General features: G+C 31.5%; 2 protein-coding genes across 2 annotated transcripts; one reads left to right on the top strand and one right to left on the bottom strand.

Moving 5' to 3' along the window:
- Positions 1 to 90: 90 nt before the first annotated feature.
- Positions 91 to 15141, top strand: LOC134276856 (actin-related protein 6-like; the record flags this gene model as incomplete). The annotated part of the gene is made up of 10 exons (XM_062759142.1): positions 91 to 187; positions 294 to 417; positions 709 to 847; positions 953 to 1009; positions 1585 to 1683; positions 2701 to 2821; positions 2919 to 3042; positions 3870 to 3945; positions 13859 to 13921; positions 14265 to 15141. Coding segments are annotated over 10 exons (1030 nt in total), but the record flags the coding sequence as incomplete, so codon positions are not given.
- Positions 15142 to 17739: 2598 nt separating this feature from the next.
- LOC134276855 (RGS domain-containing serine/threonine-protein kinase A-like) lies at positions 17740 to 20663 on the bottom strand. The gene is made up of 5 exons (XM_062759141.1): positions 20284 to 20663; positions 19924 to 20106; positions 19463 to 19513; positions 19204 to 19312; positions 17740 to 18942 (listed from the first exon to the last, which is right to left on the bottom strand). The coding sequence occupies exons 1-5, from the start codon at positions 20630 to 20632 to the stop codon at positions 18801 to 18803; spliced, it is 834 nt and encodes a 277-aa protein (XP_062615125.1). The 5' UTR covers positions 20633 to 20663; the 3' UTR covers positions 17740 to 18800.
- Between the last annotated feature and the right edge of the window lie 6182 nt (positions 20664 to 26845).

Raw genomic sequence — 26845 nt, 5'->3', positions numbered from 1 at the left:
AAAAAGAAAAGGCAAGTTAGTCTATTCCAGTTTCTTGATGGTGTATGTAATATCAATATTTAAATTATTCTGCAAATAACTTAATATTAGACTCAACAGACTGAGATTTTTTTCACAGGGTTACTTAGTAAACTGGGACATAGAAAGGCAAGTGTGGGACTACCTCTTTGGCAAAGATGTGATGAAGGTAAATTGATATAAAATGTGCGAATAACATTTTACCGGGGGGTTATTGTTACAAGTTTCATATGCATCTTATGTTACAGCATACTTTCAAAATAATTCAATTTCAGGTGGATTTCAATGAAACCAACATCATTGTCACAGAACCTTATTTCAACTTCAATTCAGTACAAGAGGCTATGAATGAAATCTTCTTTGAAGAATATGCCTTTAAGTCTGTGTTAAAAACTAATCGTAAGTTCTTTTTAAATTGCAAATCATTCATAAAAAACATATTTAAAGAAAATTTTATAGTTATGATAATAGTTGAGATTTGACTAAAATTGAACATCCCTTTTATTTAGAAAAAGATTAAATAACACTTCGAAACATATTCTCTCCCCTTCCTCTCTCAGTATGCAAGTTTTCTGTCATATCTTACATTTAAGATAGATATGAAATATGAAATATTTAAAAAAAATAACAAACTATGGCTTTGGATTCCTTCTTAACCACCTACTTAACCCATTATTCTTGTTTTTACAGCCTCCTTCCTGAGTCAGTATAAGTACTCCAAGGAATCAAATGCCCCTCCTCTATGTAATATAGTCCTGGACACAGGGTATTCCTTCTCTCATATTGTCCCATACTTCAAGGGCAAGAAAATCACAGGGGCAGTCAAAAGGTATATAAATACAATCTATAATTTATGTAATTTTCCTTTGAAAATTGAATGTGCAACATGAATTGTAAAGGTTGAAATAAAATTATGCTGTGTTTCACTTTGCAGAGTAAATGTTGGTGGCAAATTGCTAACTAATCATCTGAAAGAAGTTATATCATATAGGTATGTATTTCAAAAAATGAATGTAATTTTGAAAGAAATCCCACATTAATACATCAATTTAAAAAAAATGAAATGGAGTGATTGCCCTTTGCATGGCAGCAGAGGACTTTGAAGATAACATTAGCTTGTAAGTAGCTCATGCACCATTGGTAAACAAAATTGCTAACCTGGTTAGCAAAACTTATTTTAGGATAAGATTTTAATAAGACTTCAATGAAAATAAGCAGTTGAAAATTTAAAGAAATAAAAGCATTTACACCTTCAAAGCATTTATTTTAATGACATCAATATCAGTTAATAAGGAACACATCATCTTTTTCATTTGATTTTTTGTTGATTGACTTTTTAACTGTGAACCATATCTTGATAAAGGTTAAAGATATAGTCTTTTCAAAATAAAATCTAGCTGGCACCACTACAACTTGAAAGCTGAGAACTTATTGATGTGATGCAATGTCTATGTAGTAAACAAACTTTTTAAAAATTGAAGTGTTTTGTAAAAATTCTGTGTACAATTTAAATATCTTATATGTTGCCTTCAGAATATCTTTGACAATACTTTATATCATTTTTAGACAGTTGATGGTAATGGATGAAACATATGTGATAAATCAAGTGAAGGAAGATGTGTGTTATGTATCTACTCAATTCATGAAAGATATGGAAACTGCCAAGTAAGTTGTACTGTAAGGATGCAGTGTCATCTTTTATCGAAGATATTGGAGTTGGTGTGAAATCAAATATAGGAGCCATACTTAGTTGGAAGCATTTTACTTATTTTGAACATCAGAATTATAACTTTGGTTGTGTCAAGAGGAACAACTTTACATTTTTGCATGGAAAATTAGTAAAATCAAAGATATTTTGCTAAAACTTATTTTAAAAGATTATCATTTAGGGATGGGTATCGCCAAAAATTTCGTATCGCGATATATCACGATTTTTTCCCACAATATCACGATAAAATCATGATATTCTTAAAAGCAGTTTTTACAATGATTTTATATGAAAAGTCATTATTTTTCTAAAAAATTTGCTTGAAAAACAAAATTTCATTTTCTTGAAATATTTATGTATATAAAATCAATTATGTTTGGACGATAAGATGCCGTTCTTTTCACGTTTTACAACATTTTTATACTTTCTGTAATTGTAATTTGAAAAGATTAAACAAATAAATGAATAATTCCTGGACTTTATAATATGTACTTAAATACCGGTATTTAGGTCTCCGTATCACGATACGTATCACGCAACAAAAAATCGCGATATACCGGTATACCGATAAAATCGCACATCCCTATTATCATTTCAAGCAAACAAGAATATGTGGTAGATATAGGATCTCCAATGGTTTATGTCTGGATATTATTTTTATCCAATGGGACTGTGAGAATGTGTTTGCCATCACTGAGCCTTGATGAAGGGTAAGAAAATACACAAAATCAGTTGGATAAAAATTTATCCATCCACACAAACCAAGGGAGTTTACCTTTATTTTACTAAAAGCTATCAAAAATTTCATACTGTTTTTACAACATAAATCCACTTTCTGACTCTATCAATTTCATGCAAAAACCATTGAGACCACAACTGTTGATATGGAAACCATATCATATGACTCCACAGTATAATCCAAATACACCTATGATAAACATGTCTGCTTGATATCTGAATTATAATTCAAACAGAAAGAGAGGTAAAGAGAACATGATAGCCCGGGACTATGTCCTGCCTGACTACACCCACATCAAGAGGGGGTACGTCCGACCCCAGGAGGAGACCACGGGGAGGGCCAAAGACGGAGAGCAGGTCAGTAATATACAGGGTCAAACATTTGCAATTAGAAAGACTTGGAAATCCAGTTTGTCTGCATTACCTTTAAGGGGCTATATTGTCTTCTTTGTAGATAATTCGTATGAACAATGAGAGGTTTGCCATACCAGAGCTGCTGTTTCACCCGTCAGATGTAGGGGTGCAGGAGATGGGGGTGGCTGAGGCCCTAGTGTACGCCATCAGCACTCTGCCTGAAGGTCAGTTATATTCTACAATAACTCTAAAATGGTTCTGTAAATTTTCAGCTATACTGGGATAATCAAAGTCTGGGAGCTAAATCAATTACTTCCATATTAAAGGAAAGAAAATTTGGTTTCATTTGTATCAAATTATGTTCAAGGTTATGGACCATGTCACTTAAAACATCACTATGCACTCTAATTGCACTATATGCAGTATTCTGGTGAAGCAAATTCATGTACATGTATTTGAAAGGTGAAACTTCAATATAAATTTTCATATACTGTACAAAGCTGCTAAAATATGAAGCCTTCTTTTTGAAGTAAACATACAATATTTTCATTTCAGTGTACTTGTACTTTGTAAAAGAAACACCAGAATAAATTGGAGAAATTTTAGTTGAGGCAAAAAAAAGTCTTTTCTGCTACCCGACCTACCCTATTTTTGTGCACCCGACTCTAAAGGTTTTTTTTAGCTTTTGGGGAAAAAATTCGAAACTGCAGGAATTTCATGTTCCAAAAGTGAAAGAAATATATATTTAAAACATGGACTTTCATACAATTCCACTTGAGTTGTGCATCAAAAGACATGGAAATTCATTTTAAAAGATTATATCTATCTAGCTATGACATGTTTAATTTTTGTAATAGTTCTTATCCAAAAAATACTGTTTGAAAAAATAAAATAGAATGAAAAAATAAAATAATTTTCCTACCTACCCTACACTATTTTTTCTGACTGGTAGCAGGAAACAAGAATTTTTTTTTGCCTGATTTCTTCTTAACTGATTTAAAAAAAAAATGCAGGATTGATTTCTCTTTCATTGATTTTTTTTATTTTTCAGAGATGCGGCCTCATATGTATTCTAACATTGTATTGACTGGTGGGAACTGTTTACTACCAGGCTTCTCTGAGAGATTGTAAGTAGATGTACTTTTATGTAAAAATTCCATGTCATACCGTGTACCTTGTGTAGTTTGGAAAATTTTTAATATCAAATGGCTTGATGCTTGATGCACATATGGAACGCCATCACTGCCTTATAGCATACAACTATGCATTTATTATGTCAATTTACAATTACATGATGTGAACATTTCTTTACGTTATGTCCATTTTTTATGAGATGATGTAAATATATCTTAACATCATGTCAATGCTGTGTAGCAACCTCTAATGATAAAACGCCGCTTAATGATACAAATAGCATTAAGCGTTGCAATTGCAACGCTTAATGCCATAAATTATTGCATTAATAGCTGACATCATCAACCGCTAATGCTAAATCGCCGCTTAATGCCAGAATTATATCATTAAGCGTCACAAATGCAGTGCAACACCGACGCTTAATGAAACAAGCAAATATCGACATATTCGACGCTTAATGATACACACTTGTGTATCATTAAGCGTTGCAGTTGCAACCCTTAATGATATAAAATTTAGAAATCGCTTGTAATATCTAAGAGAAACACACATCCACCTTTCCTGAACAATGAGATATCACTTGTCAAAATATTTATATATGCCCTTGTGCTATATTAATGGTAATTATAGAAGTTTTACTGTGTTTTCTATCTAGTCAAGGGAACATCTTTAAGCCCCGGATGTTTAAAAGATAGCTGGAAGAAAGAGATACAAACAAAGGGATAAATAAAAATGGTATTCAAATCCTTTAAAAGAACCATTTTTTTACTGAAAATACAGAAGCAAACAAGCAAAAATTTCCTTTTAATTTGATACAATGATTTGAATAGTCAAACTGAAATATATATATAAATCATATTTGAATATTTTTATCGAAACTTTGTATTTTAGATTTGATACAGCTAAACACATACCACTGTTAATGTTTCAGATATACGTATCGAGATTTTCACTAAAGTATTTTTAATCTGCTTCGTTTCTCCAAATTCCGAAAAAGAGAGACATCAATATTAATAACTTATGTTTAAGGATATATAACAAAGAATATAAGTAATACATAGAATAATATATATTGTGTTGAGAAAAAAGATCCATTTATGCTATATTTGTGAGCAGTGTTACTTGAATACATCACCGTTGCATCACTGCATGATTATTTTAGAATCAATTTTGAATTCTAGTATGTATCAAATTACAATATACATACTGACTGAGGTTGAAGAGGTTTTTTTATTTTTAAATTGTAAATGACGCATATTTCATTTGTAGTATTTTTTTCTTTCGATATATAAGATTAAGTTTACATCTGACAAATATCAAAATTAAATAGCTTTAAATTTATAGTTCTTTTTTCGGTACAAGAGATACCCTCTCTATTAATGCTAGTATTCATCAGAAGTATTTCGCTAACTGCGAATAGGTATTAAAAGGTCGCATGAAAGGCCCGACTATGCTTTTCTTGCATTGGTTAATTAATACTTTAATGAGCTACAAAATAGCAACTACGGCTAGAATGGGAAAGGATCGTACATTTTGACCGTGGTTTGCGACGTTCCAAAGTTTTCACTTTAGCAAATCAAAGATCCAAAGTTTTTGCTTTGCTTCTCTTGTTAATTATATTAAACTATATAGTTTTCTATAGTATTTTTTTGTTAGGGATATTCCGCTATTTAACGTCAGCCGTGAGTGAAAAAAACTGTCTAAATTTCAGACTTAAAAACAGAACCGACTAATAGGCGAGTATAAATGGTACATGTATACCGAAACAGATCATTATTTACTGACAATTGCAGTGGAGACAGACTGAAATCTTTCTAGTTAGCTAGGAATAGAATTAACCACTTTTGAATAATATAAGAAATTATTTTTTTCTAATTATTTCAAACATAAAGTACAATGCTTTGATATGCTTGACTTTTGGTATTTAAGGCATGGCATTCTTGGCGCTACATAATTAGATTTTAAATTGCTTCCACTTGGTCACTAGCTCATCTGATTCTATACATATAAAGTAGCACAAATGTAAGGAAAGAAAGAAACACAGAAGTCTTTCTATGTGCTGTCTAAATGGCAAAAATAAGCATGAGTTAGAGATCTTATTGCAATGACATTTATTTAATTTTCATTTTTTTTTTCGTTATAAAAAAAACAATTCTTTCAATTTCTTTGATTGGAGATAGTTACTTTAAGACCCTGGGTAGCAAATGAAATTTAGATGATAAAAAAAGTAGGTTGCATATAAAGCAAGTCTGTGGCAAAATTTTCCAAGTAAAGGGGAGGGCATCCAAAAATGGAGAATAAAAAGTCCCTAATCTTCCCAAAACATTAAAGAAATATTTAACTTAAGTAGGATTCTTCTCTGGTTTCAATATTCAAAGCATATTTGTTGATATGTCTTATATTTAGATGCAAGAGGTTTAAAAGATATTTCTCTCCTTATCACAATAATACAACTTGAAATAGAAATGGTAAACTGCGTTTGAAAACTAGCAGGGACTATATTTTTGGCGGAATGATGGCGTATGAAAATAATCTTCTTTTCTGCCTCTCAAAATTATTATAGAACATTGAATTTAGATATAATTTTTACGCAATCAAAGACTAAACGAAATTTTCAGAATAAAGTTAAATTAATAATAAGGGACTAAAAATTCAAAATATATCAAATAAATAAGATTTTTCACACATACTAGAACTATGTTTGCTTTTAAACGATAACATTCAAATCTAAGTATAGATTTGAGCAAGAAAATCCGTAAAAAGTGTTATTTTTCTCTTAGTAAACGATCAAAACTATAAGTTTTTGTATCATTTTGTACCATTATGTGACAATTTACTATATGTGAAAATTGGAAAATCTTAATATGTAGGAAGCATATAAAAATAACTAATAAATCTTTTAAAAAAATTTCAAAAATGGAGGAAATTCGGATTATCAAATATCCATTTTATTTCAATTATCCATGTCAATTTGGTTATATCATCTTATAGGCCACATATGATAGTATTTTTTATGAAATATAAAAAAAAATAATCTTTTAAACTACAAGTAGGGATCTCATTATTGGAAACAGTAATTTTTAGCTCTACTGGTCAGAGACCAGGCTCCAGGATCATTAAACAGACCTAGACTTAAGTAAAAAATTCTATCATCTAAAAATCTTAAAAACTTGTTTAAGGAAACTCTTAATTTGCATATGACACAGATTGATGATACAAAATCGGAAAGCATTTTCATTTTGGGCTGCTTAACCTCTAAAAAAGTTCAGCATCTAAGACATTTTTTGACTTAAGCTATGATGTTTCATGATCCCGGGGCCAGAAGAGCTTATGCAATAGTAATGCGTCCGTTGTCCGTCCGTTTAGCTGTCTAGCTGTCCGTCTGTCTTTAAACATTTTTTTAAACGCTACTCCTCCTACAGTTGTAGTCTGATTTATATAAAACTGGGCACACAAGTAGACTACACTAAGATAGATAAAAAAGTGCATCGGTTTTTGATTTCGATGCACGGTGTTGCCATGGTTACTAAAATAGAATTTTCTGAGAAATTTCTTTAAAATGCTACTCCTACAGTTTTGATCTGATTTGAATATAACTGGCACACAAGTAGACTACACTAAGATAAATAAAATTATGCACCGGTTTTTGATTTCGATGAACAGTGTTGCCATGGTTACTAAAACAGAATTTTCTGTGAAATTCCTTTAAAACGCTACTCCTTCTACAGTTTTGGTCTGATGGCAATGGCTTTTTTTCTCATCCTTTGTTATAAGTACAAACCAGTAGAGCTACAGTCTCGACAGAGACTTCTGGTTTAATGTTAAGGTCAGACGACACATTCCTCAAAAATATATATATATTTTCTAAGAGATTGTCATTGAAGAAAAGGTACTTAAACAAAATTCCTTGCAAAAAATAAGGGTACCTTACCAGCCATTTGGACAAGATACCAAAGGTTCATATTTCTTATATAACCCTTATGGGTAATCTTTCTGAACGGCCTATCTCACTATTTTTGGTGGTCCTATATTTAAAAACATTTCAAAAAACAATGTTGAAATCAGAAGAGAATGCCAAATATGAATATTTCTTATCTTATTCCAAGAGATACAAAACATATTATTAAGGAACGTGTCGTCTGACCTTAATGTCCAGGAAAAAAGTAAAGTCCTTGACCTGACCTTGCCTCTAATATTAAATGGTCGAATTAAATTTCACTGATACCATCACTTAGTGATATTGTCCTCTAGATTCTGTGAAAATTTCATTAATTTTTAAATAAAAGAAATGTGAGAAGAATCCTACCTTAACCAACATAAAATATTTATTAATGTAAATTACCCCCGTCCCATCCCATCCCGACGCTTAAAAACATACTTTGTCTCTTTACTTCTCCCTAAATTGAAAACTTCAATTAACTACAGTGTAGTTTGATCTGATTTTTGTTTTATTTCAATGAGAAAGTCGGTGATATTACATTGGACGACAAACTGAAATTTAGAGAGTTTTTTTCACGGCTTGCGTAAAAAAAGTACGGTGGTATATTTAGGACACGCAATTATTTGTTTTTTAAATACCAAGGGAAAAATTATCTTGTAAAAACGACATAATTATCTTGTGAAAACGACATAATATCTTGCGAAAACGACATAATATCTTGCGAAAACGACATAATATCTTGTGAAAACGAGAAATTATCTTGTGAAAACGACATATTATCTTGTGAAGACAAGAAATTACCTTGTGAAAACGAGAAATTATCTAGTGAAAACGACATAATATCTTGTGAAAAACGACATATTATCTTGTGAAAACGAGATAATATCTTATGAAAACGAGATATTATCTTGTGAAAACGAGATATTATCTTGTGAAAACGAGATATTATCTCATTTCACATGATAATATCTCATTTTCACAAGATAATAAGTCGTTTTCATCAGATTATATCTCGTTTTCACAAGATAATAAGTCGTTTTCCCAAGATATTTATGTCTCGTTTTGCACAAGATAATATCTCGTTTTCCCAAGATAATAAGTCGTTTTCCCAAGATAATATCTCGTTTTCCCAAGATAATAAGTCGTTTTTACAAGATAATAATGTCATTTTTCACAAGACATTTTTTTTCCAGTATTTCCAAAAAAAAATTATTGCTTGTCCTAAATATACCACCGTAGAAACGAACATATCCTTTAAAAAATACTACAATAAACTATAGTCCTAAAGTACCAAAGTAAACATTTAGAAACTTAAATTTAATATTTATAGTGAAAACCTTTGAACTTTGATCTGCTATAGTAAAAACTTTGAAACATTGATTAACAACAGTGAAAACTTTGGAACTTAATCAACAATAGTAAAGTCTTAGAAACTTTGATGTAGTTATGTTTTGATTATGTCGAGACTGTAGCTCTACTCGTTTGTACTTACTTATAATAAAGGAAGAAAAAAGTAGCAGTTGGGGCTTAAAACTTAACAAAAGCAACAAAAAGAATGACGGTCCTTAATTAAGTCTATTTTTGTGGCAAGATTGCAATAAAACTACAACTGTAGCAATAGCTTTCAATAAAATTTTACAGAATTTCCAATTTTAGTTACCATGGCAACATCAATCAACTAATTCAAAAACACGAAACTGAGAATAGAGTATGCTAGTATAGTCTACTTGCATGCCAAATTATATTACAATCTAACTAAAACTGTAGGAGGATAAGCATATTGAAAGTATTTCCAAAAAAATTTTATTTTAGTAACCACGGCAACACTGTTCATTGAAATCAAAAAACGATATCTTAAAGTTTAGTCTACATGTGAGCTTCGTTATTTTGAAATCAGGCAAAACATGTTGTATAAGTAGCATTTTATTATATTATTTCTATTTTTAGTAACTAAGGCAACACTGTTCATAGTAATCGAAAATCGATACAGAAATTAAGAATCTTAGTGTAGTCTATTTGTGTGCCAAGTTACATTGAAATCAGACAAAAACTGCAGGAGGAGTAGCATTTTAAAAAATTGTTTACAGACAGACAGGCAAATATATTACAAAATGAAGTATGTGAACTTCTTTTGACATAATTTTTTATAATTTGGTAATTTTATACATGTACTAGTTTTCAAAATTGATTCTAAAATAATCATGCCACAGTAATGTATTCAAGTAAAACTGAGTACAAATAAAGGATAAATGTACCTTTTTCTCAAAATGATATATTATTCAATATATTGCATTCATTTGTATTCTTTGTGTTTTATATACTTAAACATAAATTGTCAATATTGATGTCTCTCCTTTTCAAAAATTTGAAGAAACGAAGCAGATTAAAAATACAATTATAGTGAAAATAAATTTATTTCTCGATACGTACATGTATATCTGAAACGTTAACAGTGACATGTGTTAAGCTGTATCAAATCTAAAATACAAAGTTTGGTATATTTAAATATATTCTTTATATTTAAGGGTTGAGTATTAAAATCATTGTATCGAATTAAAAGGAATTTAATTGCTTGTTTGCTTCTGTATTTTCAGTAAAATTGGTTCTTTTAAAATGATTTGAATATCATTTTATTTATCCCTTTGTTTGTATCTCTTTCTTCCAGCTATCTGACTGTCTGTCTCTTAATCAACCCTGGCTTAAAGACATTCCCTTGACTAGATAGAAAACAGTAAAACTTCTATTTTTACCATTAATATAGCACAAGGGCATATATAAATATTTTGACAAGTGATATCTCATTGTTCAGGAAAGGTGGATGTGTGTTTCTCTTAGATATTACAGGTGATTTCTAAATTTTAACTCATTAAGGGTTGCAACCGCAACGCTTAATGATACACAAGTGTGTATCATTAAGCGTCGAATATGTCGATATTTGCTTGTTTCATTAAGCGTCGGTGTTGCACTGCATTTGTGACGCTTAATGATATGATTCTGTCATTAAGCGGCGATTTAGCATTAGCGGTTGATGATGTCAGCTATTAATGCAATAATTTATGGCATTAAGCGTTGCAATTGCAACGCTTAATGCTATTTGTATCATTAAGCGGCGTTTTATCATTAGAGGTTGCTACAATGCTGCATTACATGAAGTAAATACATTCTTTCATTATGTCAGCACTTCATAACTTGAAGTAAAAAATTCATTATGTGAAGTGATAATGTGTTTACATTGTGTTAAAACTTTATTGCGTGAAATGAATTTTTCTTTACATCATTTCATTTCTTTAATATGTGAGGTCGAAATTGTATTACGTCAAGTAAATTGTGTTTTATAATTAAACTTATCATTACATTAAGTCAAAAGCCCATTCCTTTTTTTAGAGTGTATATATCTATTATATCAAAGCATTATTACGTGATATGGATTTATCTTTATTATACGGCGAGAGCATCATGATGTGAGGTGAACACATCTTACCTTTATGTCAGTGCTTTATTACGTGGTGTAAAAAGTGTATAACATAATGTGAACATATCTTTATATTATATCAATACTTTATTACATTATGTCAAAACTCCATTCCGTGATGTGAATATTTAATTACGTTATGTCAACTCTTTCTTATGTGATTTAAAAATATCTTTATATTGTGTTAACTCTTTGTCATGTTGATTCCAAAATTTCATAACCTGATGTTAAAAAACATTTACATTATCTCAAAGCTGTGCATGTATATCTAGTATATAATGAATGTTGATGACAGTGTTTTAATGACTGGTAAGAAGGGGGGGGGTCCTGATTGATTAGGACAAATTACAGGCAATTAATATCAACCCCCCTCTTTTCCCAGACATAACTTTACTATAGAAAATGCAATGTTCATTGAAACAGTACAGCCCCCATTCCCACTTTTTGTTGAAGTATAATCCACTAAGGGTAATGTAATATGTCTGGAAAAAAATAGGACTGACCGAAGTTGGACCCCTCTCCCCGAAAAAGGATTTCCGGGCTTGGACATTTTTTTTTCTTGGCTTGTCAAGTTTTTTCGGGTAAATGATTTTTTTTTCTGGCTGACTGCCTCTTTCAAAAAAAGATGCTATGTCATTGGAGTTAGTAATTTTTTTTAATCATTCCAGAGCCAGAATTCTATTACAAAAGTCTACCAGTCGCTCATCTAAATCAATTGAATATGCCTTAGTACGCATGCATGGGCACATATCAGTGGCGGATATGGGAATCTTGAACAAGGAAGGGGGACGGTATATGGTTGGAGACCAAGAGGGAAAACGGAGAAGTTCTCAGGCTTTATAGTTTCATAGAAAAAAGTTTTCAACTTGATTCCGCTAAGCTTATTGTGAAACTAATGCAATGTCCTACAAAGTTTAAGACTTTTATTTAAAAAAAAAATTCAAAATAAAAAGAAAAAAAATGATTGCTGCACGACTCCTAATATTTGATTTACTAGTATTTAACTATGAGATTAAAGTAAACAACCTAGAATTTAGACGTGACTTTAATACACAGTCGCAGTGTTAAGGCTTTGCCCGTTTCAAGTTTGTCAATTATTTGTCGCTTACAGTTTTCATTTAAAGATGTCATTCCCAAATCGCTGAGAATCACTTCTAAGACAGTTTTCTCTCCCGCCATTTTTTGTGCTTGCGGAACGCGGAAATAACGCTATGCTCATATAAAGGCCGAGGATACCCGTGTTCGCATAACGTAATAGTGAATCGACATAATGTAGAAGAGTGCGCACAGTATGGCATAAGCTTTTCACATCAGTTAATAAAAACTAAGATCTCATGAAAAGTAAACACAACGAAATGCAAGTTGACGAAATATAATTGTTACTATGTGTAAATGTCATAAAGAGTTGACATCATGTAAAAGAAAGTTAACACGATGCAATAGTAGTGTGGGTTAATATCATAAAGAGTTGACATCATGTAATGCAAGGTTGACACAATGCAATAGTAGTGTGGGTTAATGTCATAAAGAGTTGACATCATGTAACAGAAGGTTGACACAATGCAATATTAGTGTGGGTTAATGTCATAAAGAGTTGACATAATGTAACGGAAGGTTGACACAATGGAATAGTAGTGTGGGTTAATGTCATAAAGGGTTGACATCATGTAATGCAAAGTTGACACAATGCAATAGTAGTGTGGGTTAATGTCATAAAGAGTTGAGATCATATAATGCAAAGTTGACACGATGCAATAGTAGTGTGGGTTAATGTCATAAAGAGTTGACATCATGTAACGGAAGGTTGACACAATGCAATGGTAGTGTGGGTTAATGTCATAAAGAGTTGACATAATGTAATGGAAGGTTGACACAATACAATATTAGTGTTCTGCTATAAGGCAGTGACGGCGTTCCATATGCACACATACGATTGGCACTATATTTGGTGCAATCATGAATTAATGCTATCATAATGCAAAACTTTACATAAAATCCAACTTTGGCACACAAAAGGATGTAGGAAAGCTGCCAAAATATGACCCACATCAAGTACATGTTCAATACTAAAGTCATTTATTTGTAGAATACAGTAATCTCGTATCACGATATCAGCAAATGTAACGTAAATTTTACAATCTGCAGAAAACTAAATCCAATTCTATGGCAATATTTAGTATAAATATTTCTTTTTGTCAAGGAAGAGAATATCTTTAATAATTTGTGCATTTGGATTATGACTTTATCCAGAGGTTTTGAAAATCTGTCAATGTTTTCATGCATGAAGTACCGTAGCTTTATTGATAAAAAATACAGTTAATTCTTATGATATTTAGAATGATTATCTTGAATACCATGGTAATCTTATATAAAACAGATCTCAGAAAGTGATTTTAAAGTCTACAACCATTTTATCTATATTATCCACAAATGTCCAGTTCGAAGAAACCCCTTGCATTCAAACTTTTTTACATACTTATGTTTGTTTTGTTAGTTATGCTGATGTAAGAAGTATGGCCCCTGAAGAATATGACATCTCAACTAAAATGCCAAGCAAGTAAGTTTTTCAATCTTTTCATTTACAAATATTCATGTATATATAAGAACAAGCACAGTGATACAGGCTAATCCAACATTTTTACTTTTTTGGACCCCCCTTAAAAAAAATAAACGAGAAATAAAAAAATATATACTAACAACACCTTAAAAAAACACAACTAATGCAAGCATTGTCTAGGTAAGAGATATCTTATTATATTAACAAAATTTTTGAAATTTCATATGTATTTTAATGATAGCTGGTCTGAAAAAGAACAAGGGAGGTTCTTTATCTTAATTTTCCTTACCAATAAAGTATAGGTAACATTTAATCTTGATTAAAATCTCATCCTATTTTGCAGCCCTGTGACTTATGCGTGGGAAGGTGGTAGAATGCTAGCTAACACTGAGGAGTATAAGAAAATGGCCGTCACCAGGGAGCAGTACGAAGAACATGGTCACAGTATTTGTGCTGAAACTTTTGATATCTGATAAACTCAGGAGTTTTATAAAGGAAAAAATTTGTTCAGGTAAACAATTCTATGCCATCTACAGGAAATGTGAGCTTTAACTCAATAGGAAATGTGAGCTTTAACTCAATAGGAAACGTGAGCTTTGAATCAATAGGAAATGTGAGCTTGGACTCAAATTCTGTGGTGTAGATCTGAAATACTGGAGGAATCCAATTATAGCAGCAAAATGTCATGGATAGTAAGGCTTCATTTCATGATGTTTACAATAGAAATTAAAGAATATGTGGTTATATAAAGTACTGTCTAGAACTGTTGCTAGAGGTAGTATAGTGAAGTGAACAGTGTGGTTAAATATCTTTTTGAGGCCATAAATTTTTACTTTCAAAAACCCATTATATTGAAGAAGATATCGGTTTGTAAAGGAGACCACAAGGATACTGAAAGTGTGAGAAATTCCAGATTAGAAAGTATTTGCTCGTTAACATCTTCTGAAATGTTAATTACATAAAATTTGTTTATACAAAGCAAAATTCGACAATGTGTTCAATTCATTATAAGGTTCATGTATATCATCATGATTTTTTCATGAAAAACGGTTGCAATTATTGTCACAAAGTAATTTTTTTTATGTAAATCAAATAAATATGACATGAAAACACAAAATTAATTTATAAAATTGGGTAAAAGAGCATTTACCTAAAGTATGATGATTTATTTATTATTTGATATTTTTACTGCATGGTTTTATATGTGTATTTACATGTATACTAAATATTAAAGAAAATTTTAAGAACCAGGGGATCAATGACTTTTAGAAATATTTAAAGCCATTTTGATTATGCAGAATTATGCAGAAACATTTGAAAGGTGACAACAGCCATATATATTAATAATCCTTAATTGTAAATAAGTCCAGAATTTGAAAAAATCTTCAAATGTACAAAGGCTTAATTTTAGTTGATTGATGATGGTTCACAGACCTGGTAAATTTGAAGGTTTTGCTCATCCCCCTTCACATTTATGGTCTAGGTAAAATGACACCCAAGGAAAGGTCATATTACAAGAAATACATTAAAAACCCCCAAAAATAATTGCTCAAAAGCAATGACCAAGGTTAGACTTTCAGGGGAAAAACAGATGGACAGACGAAAAAATATATGTGATCGCAAATCTTCAAATTACAAGAGCATCACTATGGATTTGGGAAATGAACTTGAAAATGACTGATCTTTAGATATTCTAGTACATGTTTTGTTGTATACTGTAGAAACACTTACATGTATTTCGATGAGGTTTAAATTTCCTGATTTTGTGAAAATATATTAGTTTGTGGGGATGAAAATTCCTAGAGGCAGAACTGTAGTCTTATGGTTTTATATTTTAGTCTTTGGCCATAATGCTACAGTTCCTATAATGCAAATATTGTGCAATTTATGAGGCAGGCATCCAGTGCATGGTTGGTGAGAATTTGTTCACTTTCCAGCATTGGTCAATTAACTACCTTTCACTCCCTATTTCTAGAGTATTCTTAAACTATTCTGTATACATGTATTTAGGGCCCCGCAAGGATTTGCGAGTGCCCTATAGTAATCACTCTGTCTGTCCGTCTCTGTCACTCTTCCGTCCTCAAATTTTCTGTTTTTTCCTAATAACTTTTTTAATGGTTGCCCAATTTGGTATGGTAGTTTAATAGGCAGAAAGACATATTTTGATGCTTAGTTTGTTTCTCTATGACCCTTGGTTTGGAGCTGGGTGGTGGGGTAGATTCCTTAACTTTATATAAGAATGCATTGGCAAAGAGAGATAACTGCTAAAGATGTTCCCATTGTAAACTGTATGCTGCTATGAGTCCCATGGGATTACCACCTCTGTCTGCAAGTGAAGTTTGTTTTGAAGTTAAGTCAATTTAGAATGCTATGAACACTCTGAAATATGGATTTAAATATAAATGTTCATACTTTATTTTGTTAAAATAGTGATGATCTCATTGAATTCTAAAAACAAGAAATAGATTAAAGAAGATATATTTTTTTATTTTTACTTTTTTTCCCTTTATGTAAATTCAAGAATATTATTAATTTTTAAGATAGTTGTATAAAAAAAACCCCATTCTATCATTATAAATACTGAAAAAGTTCTTATAGTAACTTTAGAAGAAAAGGATGAGAGAGGTACAGTTAATCCCTTGGGATTAATTATCTAAGCCTGCTGCAGAAAATTTAGTAGGCTTATCTTTATCTGTCACTTTAAGATTAATGAAAACCTTTGTCTGCAACTGCTGTTTGTGTTGAAGTTAAGGTCAAGTCTTCATGATATTTGCATTCATTGAAGGCAGGCATTTTATATAACATAAGCTTTATTATTGTTTAAATATACATTCAATATTAAGTTGTTCTTTACTGTAATGTAAATACAAGGGTATTATTTACAGGTTTTTGAATATTTATGAATTATCTTGAAATTTTAAGAATACAGTTGCTATTGCTTATTCTTAGTACATTTTTTATGAAGAATTCCATAAGCTGCACCTTATATTTCTACTCTATGGCAGGACCCTTGCTGACTGGTCAGTTTTCTAGTTTGTCTAATCTTTTATAAGGGAAGAGGCAAAAAATCATATAAAAAGTTGAGAGGGCTACATTATTGCAGCTGTATTTTATCCAACTCTTTACATTCATGTCTACAGGCCAATAAACTTACTTGAATTTTCTACCATCCAATATAAAACCAGCAAATTGGTCTGTAGAAACAACTATAAAGGGTACGGAGGTGAATAAAATAATACAGATAGTGAAAATATATATCTAGATTAAGGGATTGAAAGGCAGATTTATTGACTAAAGCTTGAAAGTAGAGACATTCTTTCAAACAATTCGAAGAAAATATTGACCTCATTTTTAGCGATATGGCACAAGCACTTGTTTCGGAAATAAATTTCAAACCTATAGTATAATGATAACACGTTATTATTATACTATAGGTCAAAAATTTATCACAGAAACAAGTGCCTGTGCGTTATGGTCATCAATATTAATATATAAAACCATAACTGCAGCTACTTCATACCATGAAAACAATGAAAACGGTAAGCCCCCACGAAAATGAATGATTTTACAATGCTTTAACCTATGCAATTTTAAGAGAAAAAAATTTGAGTTCAGCAGACTTGCAGCATTAAATTGTAGCAATCATTTAGTGATAAAATAATTACCCAATCAGAATAAAAATTAGCATTAGTTCATGGAGATAATTTTTCATGATAAATAATTGTAAAAAAAAAAATGATGATAAAATACATAGTTCCATCGGATAAGGATAAAAAACTTACTTTTAACCTCTAATAAAACGAAATGGTATGATAAGTTAAAGGTTTTTCACAAGTGGTTATGATAAGGCATCATAAATGCTTTAATTTCATTGCAGGATTTTTCATCATTAATAGACGAGCAATTGTTTTGTATGTACGAAATATGAGAATCATTTGATACATGCATTTATAGTGTCTCAAATACATTGTATGATATTGACAATAATACCGGATTCTTCATAGGTCTTCTCCCTAACTAAAAATTACTGTTGCAAACAGTAGCACTTAAGTTAAACTAGAGTAAATCAAGTTTGAACTATAGTTTATCACAAAATATTTTTACTATGACTTTCACATTATTTTACCTTTAAAAAATCCTACAAGAAATTTTCATATACGTAAACTTGAATATTCACAAAATATAGAATTACATGCAATTTTTTAATGACACTCTTCCTTCAGTTTAGCTTTGATTTCAACAAATCTTTGTACACAAATAGAATACCCTACAGAATAATTTATGTAATTAATATGTAATGAAATTATGTAGACAAACAAAGAAATTTGTTGAAATAAAAAAAAAAAAAACCAAAAAAAAAAACAACAAGATGTGAAGTTTTTTAAAAACAAATAAAGAAATGCAAAAAAGAAGCATCAATTTAACTTTTCATGCCATTGACTCGTAGAATGTGATGATACATTTAAAGACACATGTACGCATTGCTTTCCTTCAAATGCAGTACTTGTAGTAAAGATTGGTAATAAAATAAGTGATTGACAGAACACACAATAATTATGAGTTTTATGACACTCTAATAACACGCACATTATTAATAGAATTGTAAATCTAAATGCATGTAACAAAATCTTCAAAAACTTATAGATCACAAAAATTTGTTCAAATACATAATCATTTCATGCTCTTACTTACACTGTCTGAAAAAAATTATACTATGTTGAAAGAGGCTTGTCTTCTAATATTAATGTATGTAATGTAAAAATTGATAATTACAAAGAGCCTTTCTATAATATTTAAAATATTAATATTTTAAATATAATAAATATTTCAATGAACATTGTCATAAAATGTTACAAATGGCTTCCCATCAAGGGATTTGTCAATACAAATGGTCCTCTGAACTTTCAGAAAAGTTTGTTGGGGTTTCCCTTGGTAATTTTTCCAGTGTGAAAATGGAGGAGTCGGATTGGCTGAGTCTTGCTTCGTGCACCTTTTTATATTTTCTTTGTTGCTCTGCTGACCTAAAAGGCGGGAAATTTAAAAATGAAAACAAGTAATAATATTGACATTTTGTATTGCTGAGTTGAATACACATTTCCAATTAATAATTTAAAAAAATTCACAATGTACATCGCATTTGTTGAAAGTGGATACTGAGTATTTTATCCTAAGATTTGTAATTCAACAGATCAGATTTGTATTTTCAAACCAATGATTTAAGTAATTAATTTCCTTATGTACTAATTGCATTACATATTATATATAGTGGTTGACATACTAACTTTCTGTTCCTACGAATGAAAAACCCGGCCGTGATTATCAATATGGTCGCTATAGCAGCCGCCCCTATGACGCAGTATATTGCCGTATTTTGTATGGCTCTCTCTCTTACTGTAAAGAAAAAAACCCATAAAGTGAACAAATTTAAAACACGTACAAGTAAATGTATTTCAAGTAACAGCATTAAATTATTAAGCTGCGTTCGTTTAATTCACAATTCTTTCAAATTTAGCAAATATAATTTCAAAAGAGGAATCTAACCTCTGGCCGAGGGTCCAGTTTCGATGACATTAGAGTCTGAATTTTTAGACCCTGAAAATAAGTCAAAGAAAGAAGTGTTTGGATTAATATAAAGTTACTATATCTTAAATTGCTAGATGTGGTATAATTTACTTCTGAAAAAAATTGTTTGACTTATGTGCAGTTGCTAAACGTTAAATATATCTAAATTCACCGACTTTAAAAATTAGACACAGAATTTTGACAAATGAAGAATTAGTAGAAGACAAGCAAACGTTTAACAAACCCAACTAATTCAAACTTAGTTTTATATATGATAAATACAGAATCAGTATAAAAAACAAAATACATGCATTCGTGTTTGCTCTGCTCCTGTTTTGTATTGTTTGATGGACTTTTGATCTGGAATATTGTTCGATATCTCCATATTTTTCATGCGTAATGATATGTTACTAATATTGCTTATTGAGGATTGCTATAACCTGGAGATTTTGTCTTTCGTCCCGATGGTTGTGTAGTTTTATTTTTGTGACTATTTCCTTGATTGCCAGGTGACGTCACGAGTGGATTTGAATTTTTGGTTGTGCCTGTTGTTGTTGATGTTGTTGTTGAAGTTGTAGTGGAGAGTCGTGGATTACATTCGATTTCAAAATCTCCTTTGCTGGCTAAATAAAGAATGTATTCTTTTCAAAATTTCAAAAAAAATCTTTAGTTAACAACTCAGTAAGAAGGATATATTTAATAAAAATATCAGCAATATAAACGCAGATTACATTTAAAAAGAAAGAAATGAGGATGGTCTAACTAAAAAATAAGACAATTGCAAAGTATGTCAACTTTACCATTAACAAATATCCAAACATTTTGTGGCTCTTTTCCTTCTTCTGAGTATGATATATTAATAGAGTTTTCGGATGAAGAATATAGTTTTTCCAGTTCTCCATAAATGGTGTCATTTTCACACTCAATGCTTGTCATATTGTTGTTATCACTAATTGTCAGCATATTTGTTGCATTTGTACAGTCCCCAGTGAGGTTTTCATTAACAGGGTAATTTGGCTGCAATCTCACGTCAACGGCAAATACGTTGATTGTAGATCTTTCTGATGATTTGATCATGCACTCACAAGTATTTTTAATGTTAAAATATCGTTCCCTATGGAGGTACAGACCTTTATTTGTTGCGGTCATTTTCTGATAGTCACAAAAGTTCTTGATTTCTGTTTCTGAAAAAGAAAACACAATGCTATCAAAATAACCTTGGAAGGTATATATGCGCTGAACGTATGATATCATTCTGTAAATTTGGATTATTTTCTACATGATATTCACAGGAATTGTTTTACAGATTAAAAGAATGGATTTTTTCATGGTGAAACTCGATTGCTTGAAGGTAATATTAAGTTGAAATAAATAAAATAAATTTTTATATCAGACAAATACCTTTAATACAATCAAACACGACCTGTACATAGTCCGAGAAAGTGCGATTTCCACAATTCATTCGGATCCAGGGTGTGGCTGTATTTTGTGAAATGCCATTTAGTCCAGACAATCGAGAAAAATATAAATATTTATTGGCATAATCAGTCACATCTTCCAAACAGTCGCCAACTTCATGCGAACAACACGTATTATTGTTATGCTGCTCATTCTGGGGACACTTTTTGCCATTTGATTTTGCTCCATACTGTAGTTGTTTGATGGCAATAACATCTGATTGGTTGGCACATATAGAATTCATGTAGTTGTTACCATGGCATTTGGATGTAATGTGCTCACACAGTGCTGAAAATGAAGAAATAACATAGGGTCAAAATTCTATGATTAAACAAATTGTTGTCAAACTGTTTTGCATTCAAACAATATATCCTTGTCTGAAAATGAATAATTATTTTGTATATTAGAATGATTTAGTATCTATAAGTATCCACAAGACGAGAAAGTTATTGTCAATTTAAAGTATGCATTAAGTTTATTTTGTATAATTCCAGTTTTTATATAGGATGTACATATACTAGTACACAAACCTATGGCGACATGAAAAATTTAGACATCTAGACTGCTACCTCGCAGCATTACAATTGCATGAGTGTTAATATACAAAAGACATATATACATGTAATTATTACCCTGCTTTCAAAGATATGCTTGAAATTCAGCAATATCTTAAAATTATAAAATGTCCCAAAACAATGTTGAAACATAAAATACTCATGTAACCACTTCCTTTCGTAGGTTTTGTCTTTTCCTTCGCAGATGCTTTGGGAAAACAGAGTTTGACTCTTTAAATTTAGAAACAGAATCAGCTATGAATAATCCTAAATAAATGTCATATTCCATAAAATTAATTTTTTTGCGATTTACTACCGGCATTATGAAAAAGTGATCGAGCTATAAAAAAAAATTCTCGAAATAATACAGATATGTCAATTGAGCATAAAATACGGATCTCTGAGAATTGCAGAGGCAGATTCAGGGTCTCAGAACAATGGGCCATTCGATCAGATAAAAACTCATTTTATATCTTTTATAGGAAGTATGTATTCAGCATCGTAAAAATATTATATGATTAAAGAACGAGGGCGCTTTTGATTGGCATTCGGCACGAATCTGGGCGTAATTGAAAAGTGAAAATTTTATCAACATGTCACATGAAATTTTAACATTTTTTTATTTATGGGGTTCCTGTCCAACAGGAAAGGAAAATATTTTTCCGAAATCGAGCTTTGATTTGCTAAAAAATAAGTTGAAAATTGGCCATACTAGAGATTTGGTACAAAAGTGTACATTTTTAAACACGTTATTCTAAAAAATTTTCTATATCTGGATCTTCTCTTCATGATTTTGAAACGTTATTTGTGTGTATTTTAATTCAAAGAAACGAATACACCTTTTAGCTCACCTGAGCCGAAGCTTTTCTGATCACATTTTGTCCGGCGTCCGGTTGTCCATCTGTCTGTAAACTTTTCACATTTTCGACTTCTTCTCAAGAACCGCTGGGCCAATTTCAACCAAACTTGCCCCAAAGTATCCTTGGGTGAAGGGGATTCAAGTTTGTTCAAATGAAGGGCGCCCCCATTCAAGGGGAGATAATTGGGAATTAATGAAAATTTGGGGGCATATTTTAAAAATCTTCTTCTCAAGAACCACTGTGCCAGGAAAGATGAAACTTATGGGGAAACATCCTCAGGTAGTGTAGATTCAAGTTTGTTCAAATCATGACCCCCGGGGATAGGGCGGGGCCACAATGGCCGACCAAAGTTTTACATAGAAATATATAGGAAAATTCTTTAAAAATCTTCTTCTCAAGAATAACAAAGCCATAATTGATCATATTTATATGGAAGCATCCTCAGGTAGTGTAGATTCAATTTTGTTTAAAACATGATCCCGGGGGGTAGGGCGGGGCCACAATGGCCAACCAAAGTTTTACATAGAAATATATAGGAAAATTCTTTAAAAATCTTCTTCTCAAGAGTAACAAAGCCATAATTGATCATATTTATATGGAAGCATCCTCAGGTAGTGCAGATTCAAGTTAGTTCAAATCATGACCCCGGGGAGTAGGGCGGGGCCACAATAGCCGACCAAGGTTTTACATGGAAATATATTGGAAAATTCTTTAAAAATCTTCTCAAGAATAACAAAACCATAATTGATCATATTTATATGGAAGCATCATCAGATAGTGTAGGTTCAAGTTTTTTTCAAATCATGACCCCCAGGGGTAGGGCAGGGCCACAATTGCCGACCAAAGTTTTACATCAAAATATATAGGAAAATTCTTTAAAAATCTTCTTCTCAAGAATAACAAAGCCATAATTGATCATATTTATATGGAAGCATGCCCAGGTGAGCGATGTGGTCCATGGACCTCTTGTTTAAAAAAATGGAGAGAAGACCCAGAGACCACGAAAAACGAACTTTTCCCCAAAAAATCCAAATGTGTGAATGTAGTGCTTTTTTGTCCTTTTAAACTCAATGTATGTGTAGCGGTGATAGCTCAGTAAGTTGGGATAGCTGTTCACTGCACTGGAATAGAAAAGTTTTTGGTTCGAACCTGGCATGGGGCGTTAATTTTTTTTTTCATGCAAACAACCATTTATTTTGTCCCTTTCGTTTTATGTACTGATGCATTAAAATTTTGAATTAGATAAATTTTAGTTAAGTTTGGTTCTCGAGCGAAATCAATAATTTTATTCTAATCTTCTATAAATGTACATGTACACGTATCATGCATCTATATATGCATTAAATATTTTAGGTGTTTATTTTTTGTGAAACATTACTATGTTATAGTACCCCTTAGGAAAAACGGACAAAAATCTTACAATTTCACACTTTCAAACTAAATAATATAAAAAAAACCTATGGACGTGTTTGTAAAATCTGACCAGCTATGTTCAGTCAACCAAATCATGGACATTTAAACCATAAATGTTTCGTACAAATGATTCCTGCAGATCACACGCCAAATGCTCCCATCTTCTTTCTTGACATCACTTTAATGTATACCATTGCAAATCATGTCATTAAATATAAAATGGGTCAGGTTTAAAGTAGTCTCAATTTTGATTTATGTTATCATATGAAAGTGGATAATCAAAAAGCTTCAAACCCCTACACAGAATAAGAGGTATTATCTCTAGGTTTGGAGTACTGTAATAAAAATGAATATATCAGTGATAAAACTGTCATTGAAAATGTTTACTTCTCAAAATTACTTTACAGACCTTTTAGATTTATTTATTCTTCTACATAAGATGAAAGTAGGAACCTTCTTACTTATTATCAAAATAACATGACCTTCTTGTCCCTTTTTTTTTAAAAAAAATAAGATGAAAATGCTAAAAATTAATTAATTTGGAATGTTTCATTTCTTATCGATCTTTCAAATTCGGTGTACAACTCAGATAAAACTGGATAATTATTTTGACAGGGGTATAATTTTGCCCTTTTTGAGAAATAACAAAGATTTAATGGTCCATCGGATGAGACCATATACATGTACACCTAGGTCCATAGTCACAATAGTTGTTGGCACGAAAAGATCCCTCTTTGCTCAATGGCCTGAATAGCTGCAGATCTGTAGCGTTATGGTTTTATATATTTGTCTTTGACCATAACGTCAAAGAGAAATATATAAAACCATAACGCTACAGATCTGCAGCTATGGTCCGAAGAGCCGACTAAAGATCTAAATTTCTAGCCGCCGGTGTAAAGACGAATAATGACTCCCATCGAATAATCACCGGGGGGTCATTTTTCAATGACAAGAAATGACCCCCACCCATAGAAAAAAAATCATTTTTTGTAGAAAAGAGTCCTAGGGGTCATAATTTTATATGTTAGTCCTATAAAAAATTGACCCCCATTGAAAAATGACCCCCTTTAAAGTGATACAAGATTTATAATGGGAAAAGTGAAAGGGAAATATGCTGTATATTATAATTGTTCTTCCTTCGAGTAATTAATGTATTTGTTCGAATAGATTTTATATTTGTTCTTCTTAGCACGTAAAAATATAAATAAAACTCTATACCTTTCAATGGTACTGAAAGAGGCTCTAGATAAAATATTGAAATGAAGTTAAGCCTTCACACAAGACTATCATGTCATAATTTACTTCGCCATGATTAAAGCATACTTTAAATGTTTGTAGGGGTATAGAAAGTAAAAGTAACAGTTGAAAAATAGTAGAATTTGTTGATTTTTTAAGATTTTTTCCCTCCTTATAGAAAAATAAAGGTAGGGTAGTTTTTTGTTGCTTTTTGTTGATAATCGACTTCTTCCTAAATAAGTGGGTGGGGTAGGTGTAACACCTAAAAATATGCTCTATAAAGCTATATATGGGCTAGTGTAAAATACACATTTTAATGCAAAAACTATACATGTAGACGTAACCTTTTGATTTAGCACACAGTATTCACTACATTTCTTAATTCTTGTAACTCCACCCCTTTACTCAGTTCTGAGTATATTTTTTCAGAGAATTTAATATGAAAATCAAACAAATATTTTCATTTTTGTAACGTCTTCTTTATACTGTATCATAATATGAAAAGTTAATTAAAGACCATTTCTTTCTATGTTCCCGTATTCGAAGATTCGGGGGTACATAGTTTTATAGTGTCCGTATGTATGTCTATTTGGCGGTCTGTTTGTCCGCAAAAACTTTAACCTTGACCATAACTTTTCATTTATTGGAGCTATGACTTTCATATTAAATATGCGTATTCCTTGTTACAAGACCTTACTTTGGGTACCATCAAATTTGACATTTTGACCTTAACCTTGGAGTTTGCCCATTTTACACAAAAATGCAAAATTTTTACTTTGGACATAACTTTTAAACGGTAGATACTATTACTCTCATACTTCACATACGTATTTTTTTTGACATGACCTTTCATTGGAAACTAAAAACTTTGACCTTTTGACCTTGACCTGGAGATTTTCGTACTTATGAAAAAACTTTAACCTTGGCCATAACTTTTGTACGGTAACGGCTAGGGTTTTCATACCTCACATGTGTAATCCTTGTTACATTAAACCTTTCTTAAGAAACCATCAACTTTGACCCTTTGACCTTTGTGTTTGACCTACCTTTCAAAGACTTATCTTTAGCCATTACTTTTGAACAAGTGGTGCTAGGGCTTTCCTATTTTGCAATTGTATTTATTTCTTTGGGTACCAAGATATTTAAATTGCATTAAGAAAAGTTTAATCTTCCCTATGTTGCCATACAGGGGCATATATAGCTGTTTCACAAACACATCTTTTTATGTGGATAAGAGATGGATACCCAAAAGCGTAACTGACGGACGAACGGACATCCCGATCTCCTTATATACCCTCCCGCTATATTTTTCTGTCAGTACGATGATTTCCACCACCCAAAAACAATGTTTACCTAACCCTTTAGGCTCGATAAATTTCCTTTAGATTGTGAATCATCGCATTGACCTTAAAATATAGCTATAATTGTATAATGTTATGAGATCAACATATGATCAATTTATTCCCAATTAGCTCAGGTGAGCATTTTGGCCAATAAGCTTCTTTATCTAATTTTTTAGCCCCTAAAAATTTTAGCTTTAATCCACAGGGAGTCATTTTTCTACGGGGGTCATTTTTCTTCACGTGGGTTCTGCAAATTTTTAGGGTGGTGACACTTTTTCTTCGGGCAAAAGGGTCATTTTTCGACGGCGAATAATGACCTGGGGTCATTTTTCGCCGTAGAATGTTGACCGGGGGTCATTTCTGCTGTCGAAAAATGACCCCCGGTCATTATTCGATGGGGGTCATTATTCGTCTTTACACCGGAATGAGTTTTTGGCATTGCCAAACATACATACGTATAAACTGCAATTCGTTGTTTCCTATCGCGACGCTCTGCAG

This window comes from Saccostrea cucullata, unplaced genomic scaffold, assembly GCF_032062105.1.
Source record: "Saccostrea cucullata isolate Sc308-1 unplaced genomic scaffold, CSIRO_AGI_Scuc_v1 ctg6833, whole genome shotgun sequence".
In the NCBI taxonomy this organism is placed as follows: domain Eukaryota; kingdom Metazoa; phylum Mollusca; class Bivalvia; order Ostreida; family Ostreidae; genus Saccostrea; species Saccostrea cuccullata.
The sequence above is the reverse complement of the archived record's forward strand: the minus strand, read 5'-3'. Positions and strand labels throughout refer to the sequence as shown.

Excerpts from the sequence above, each read along its gene's own strand:
- LOC134276855 (XM_062759141.1), bottom strand. The coding sequence starts at position 20,632 with ATGACCGCAACAAATAAAGGTCTGTACCTCCATAGGGAACGATATTTT. Across the intron at positions 20,107-20,283 it reads TGTTTGGATATTTGTTAATG|CCAGCAAAGGAGATTTTGAA; the intron begins GTAAAGTTGACA and ends TTCTTTATTTAG. Across the intron at positions 18,943-19,203 it reads TTCATTCGTAGGAACAGAAA|GTCAGCAGAGCAACAAAGAA; the intron begins GTTAGTATGTCA and ends CCCGCCTTTTAG.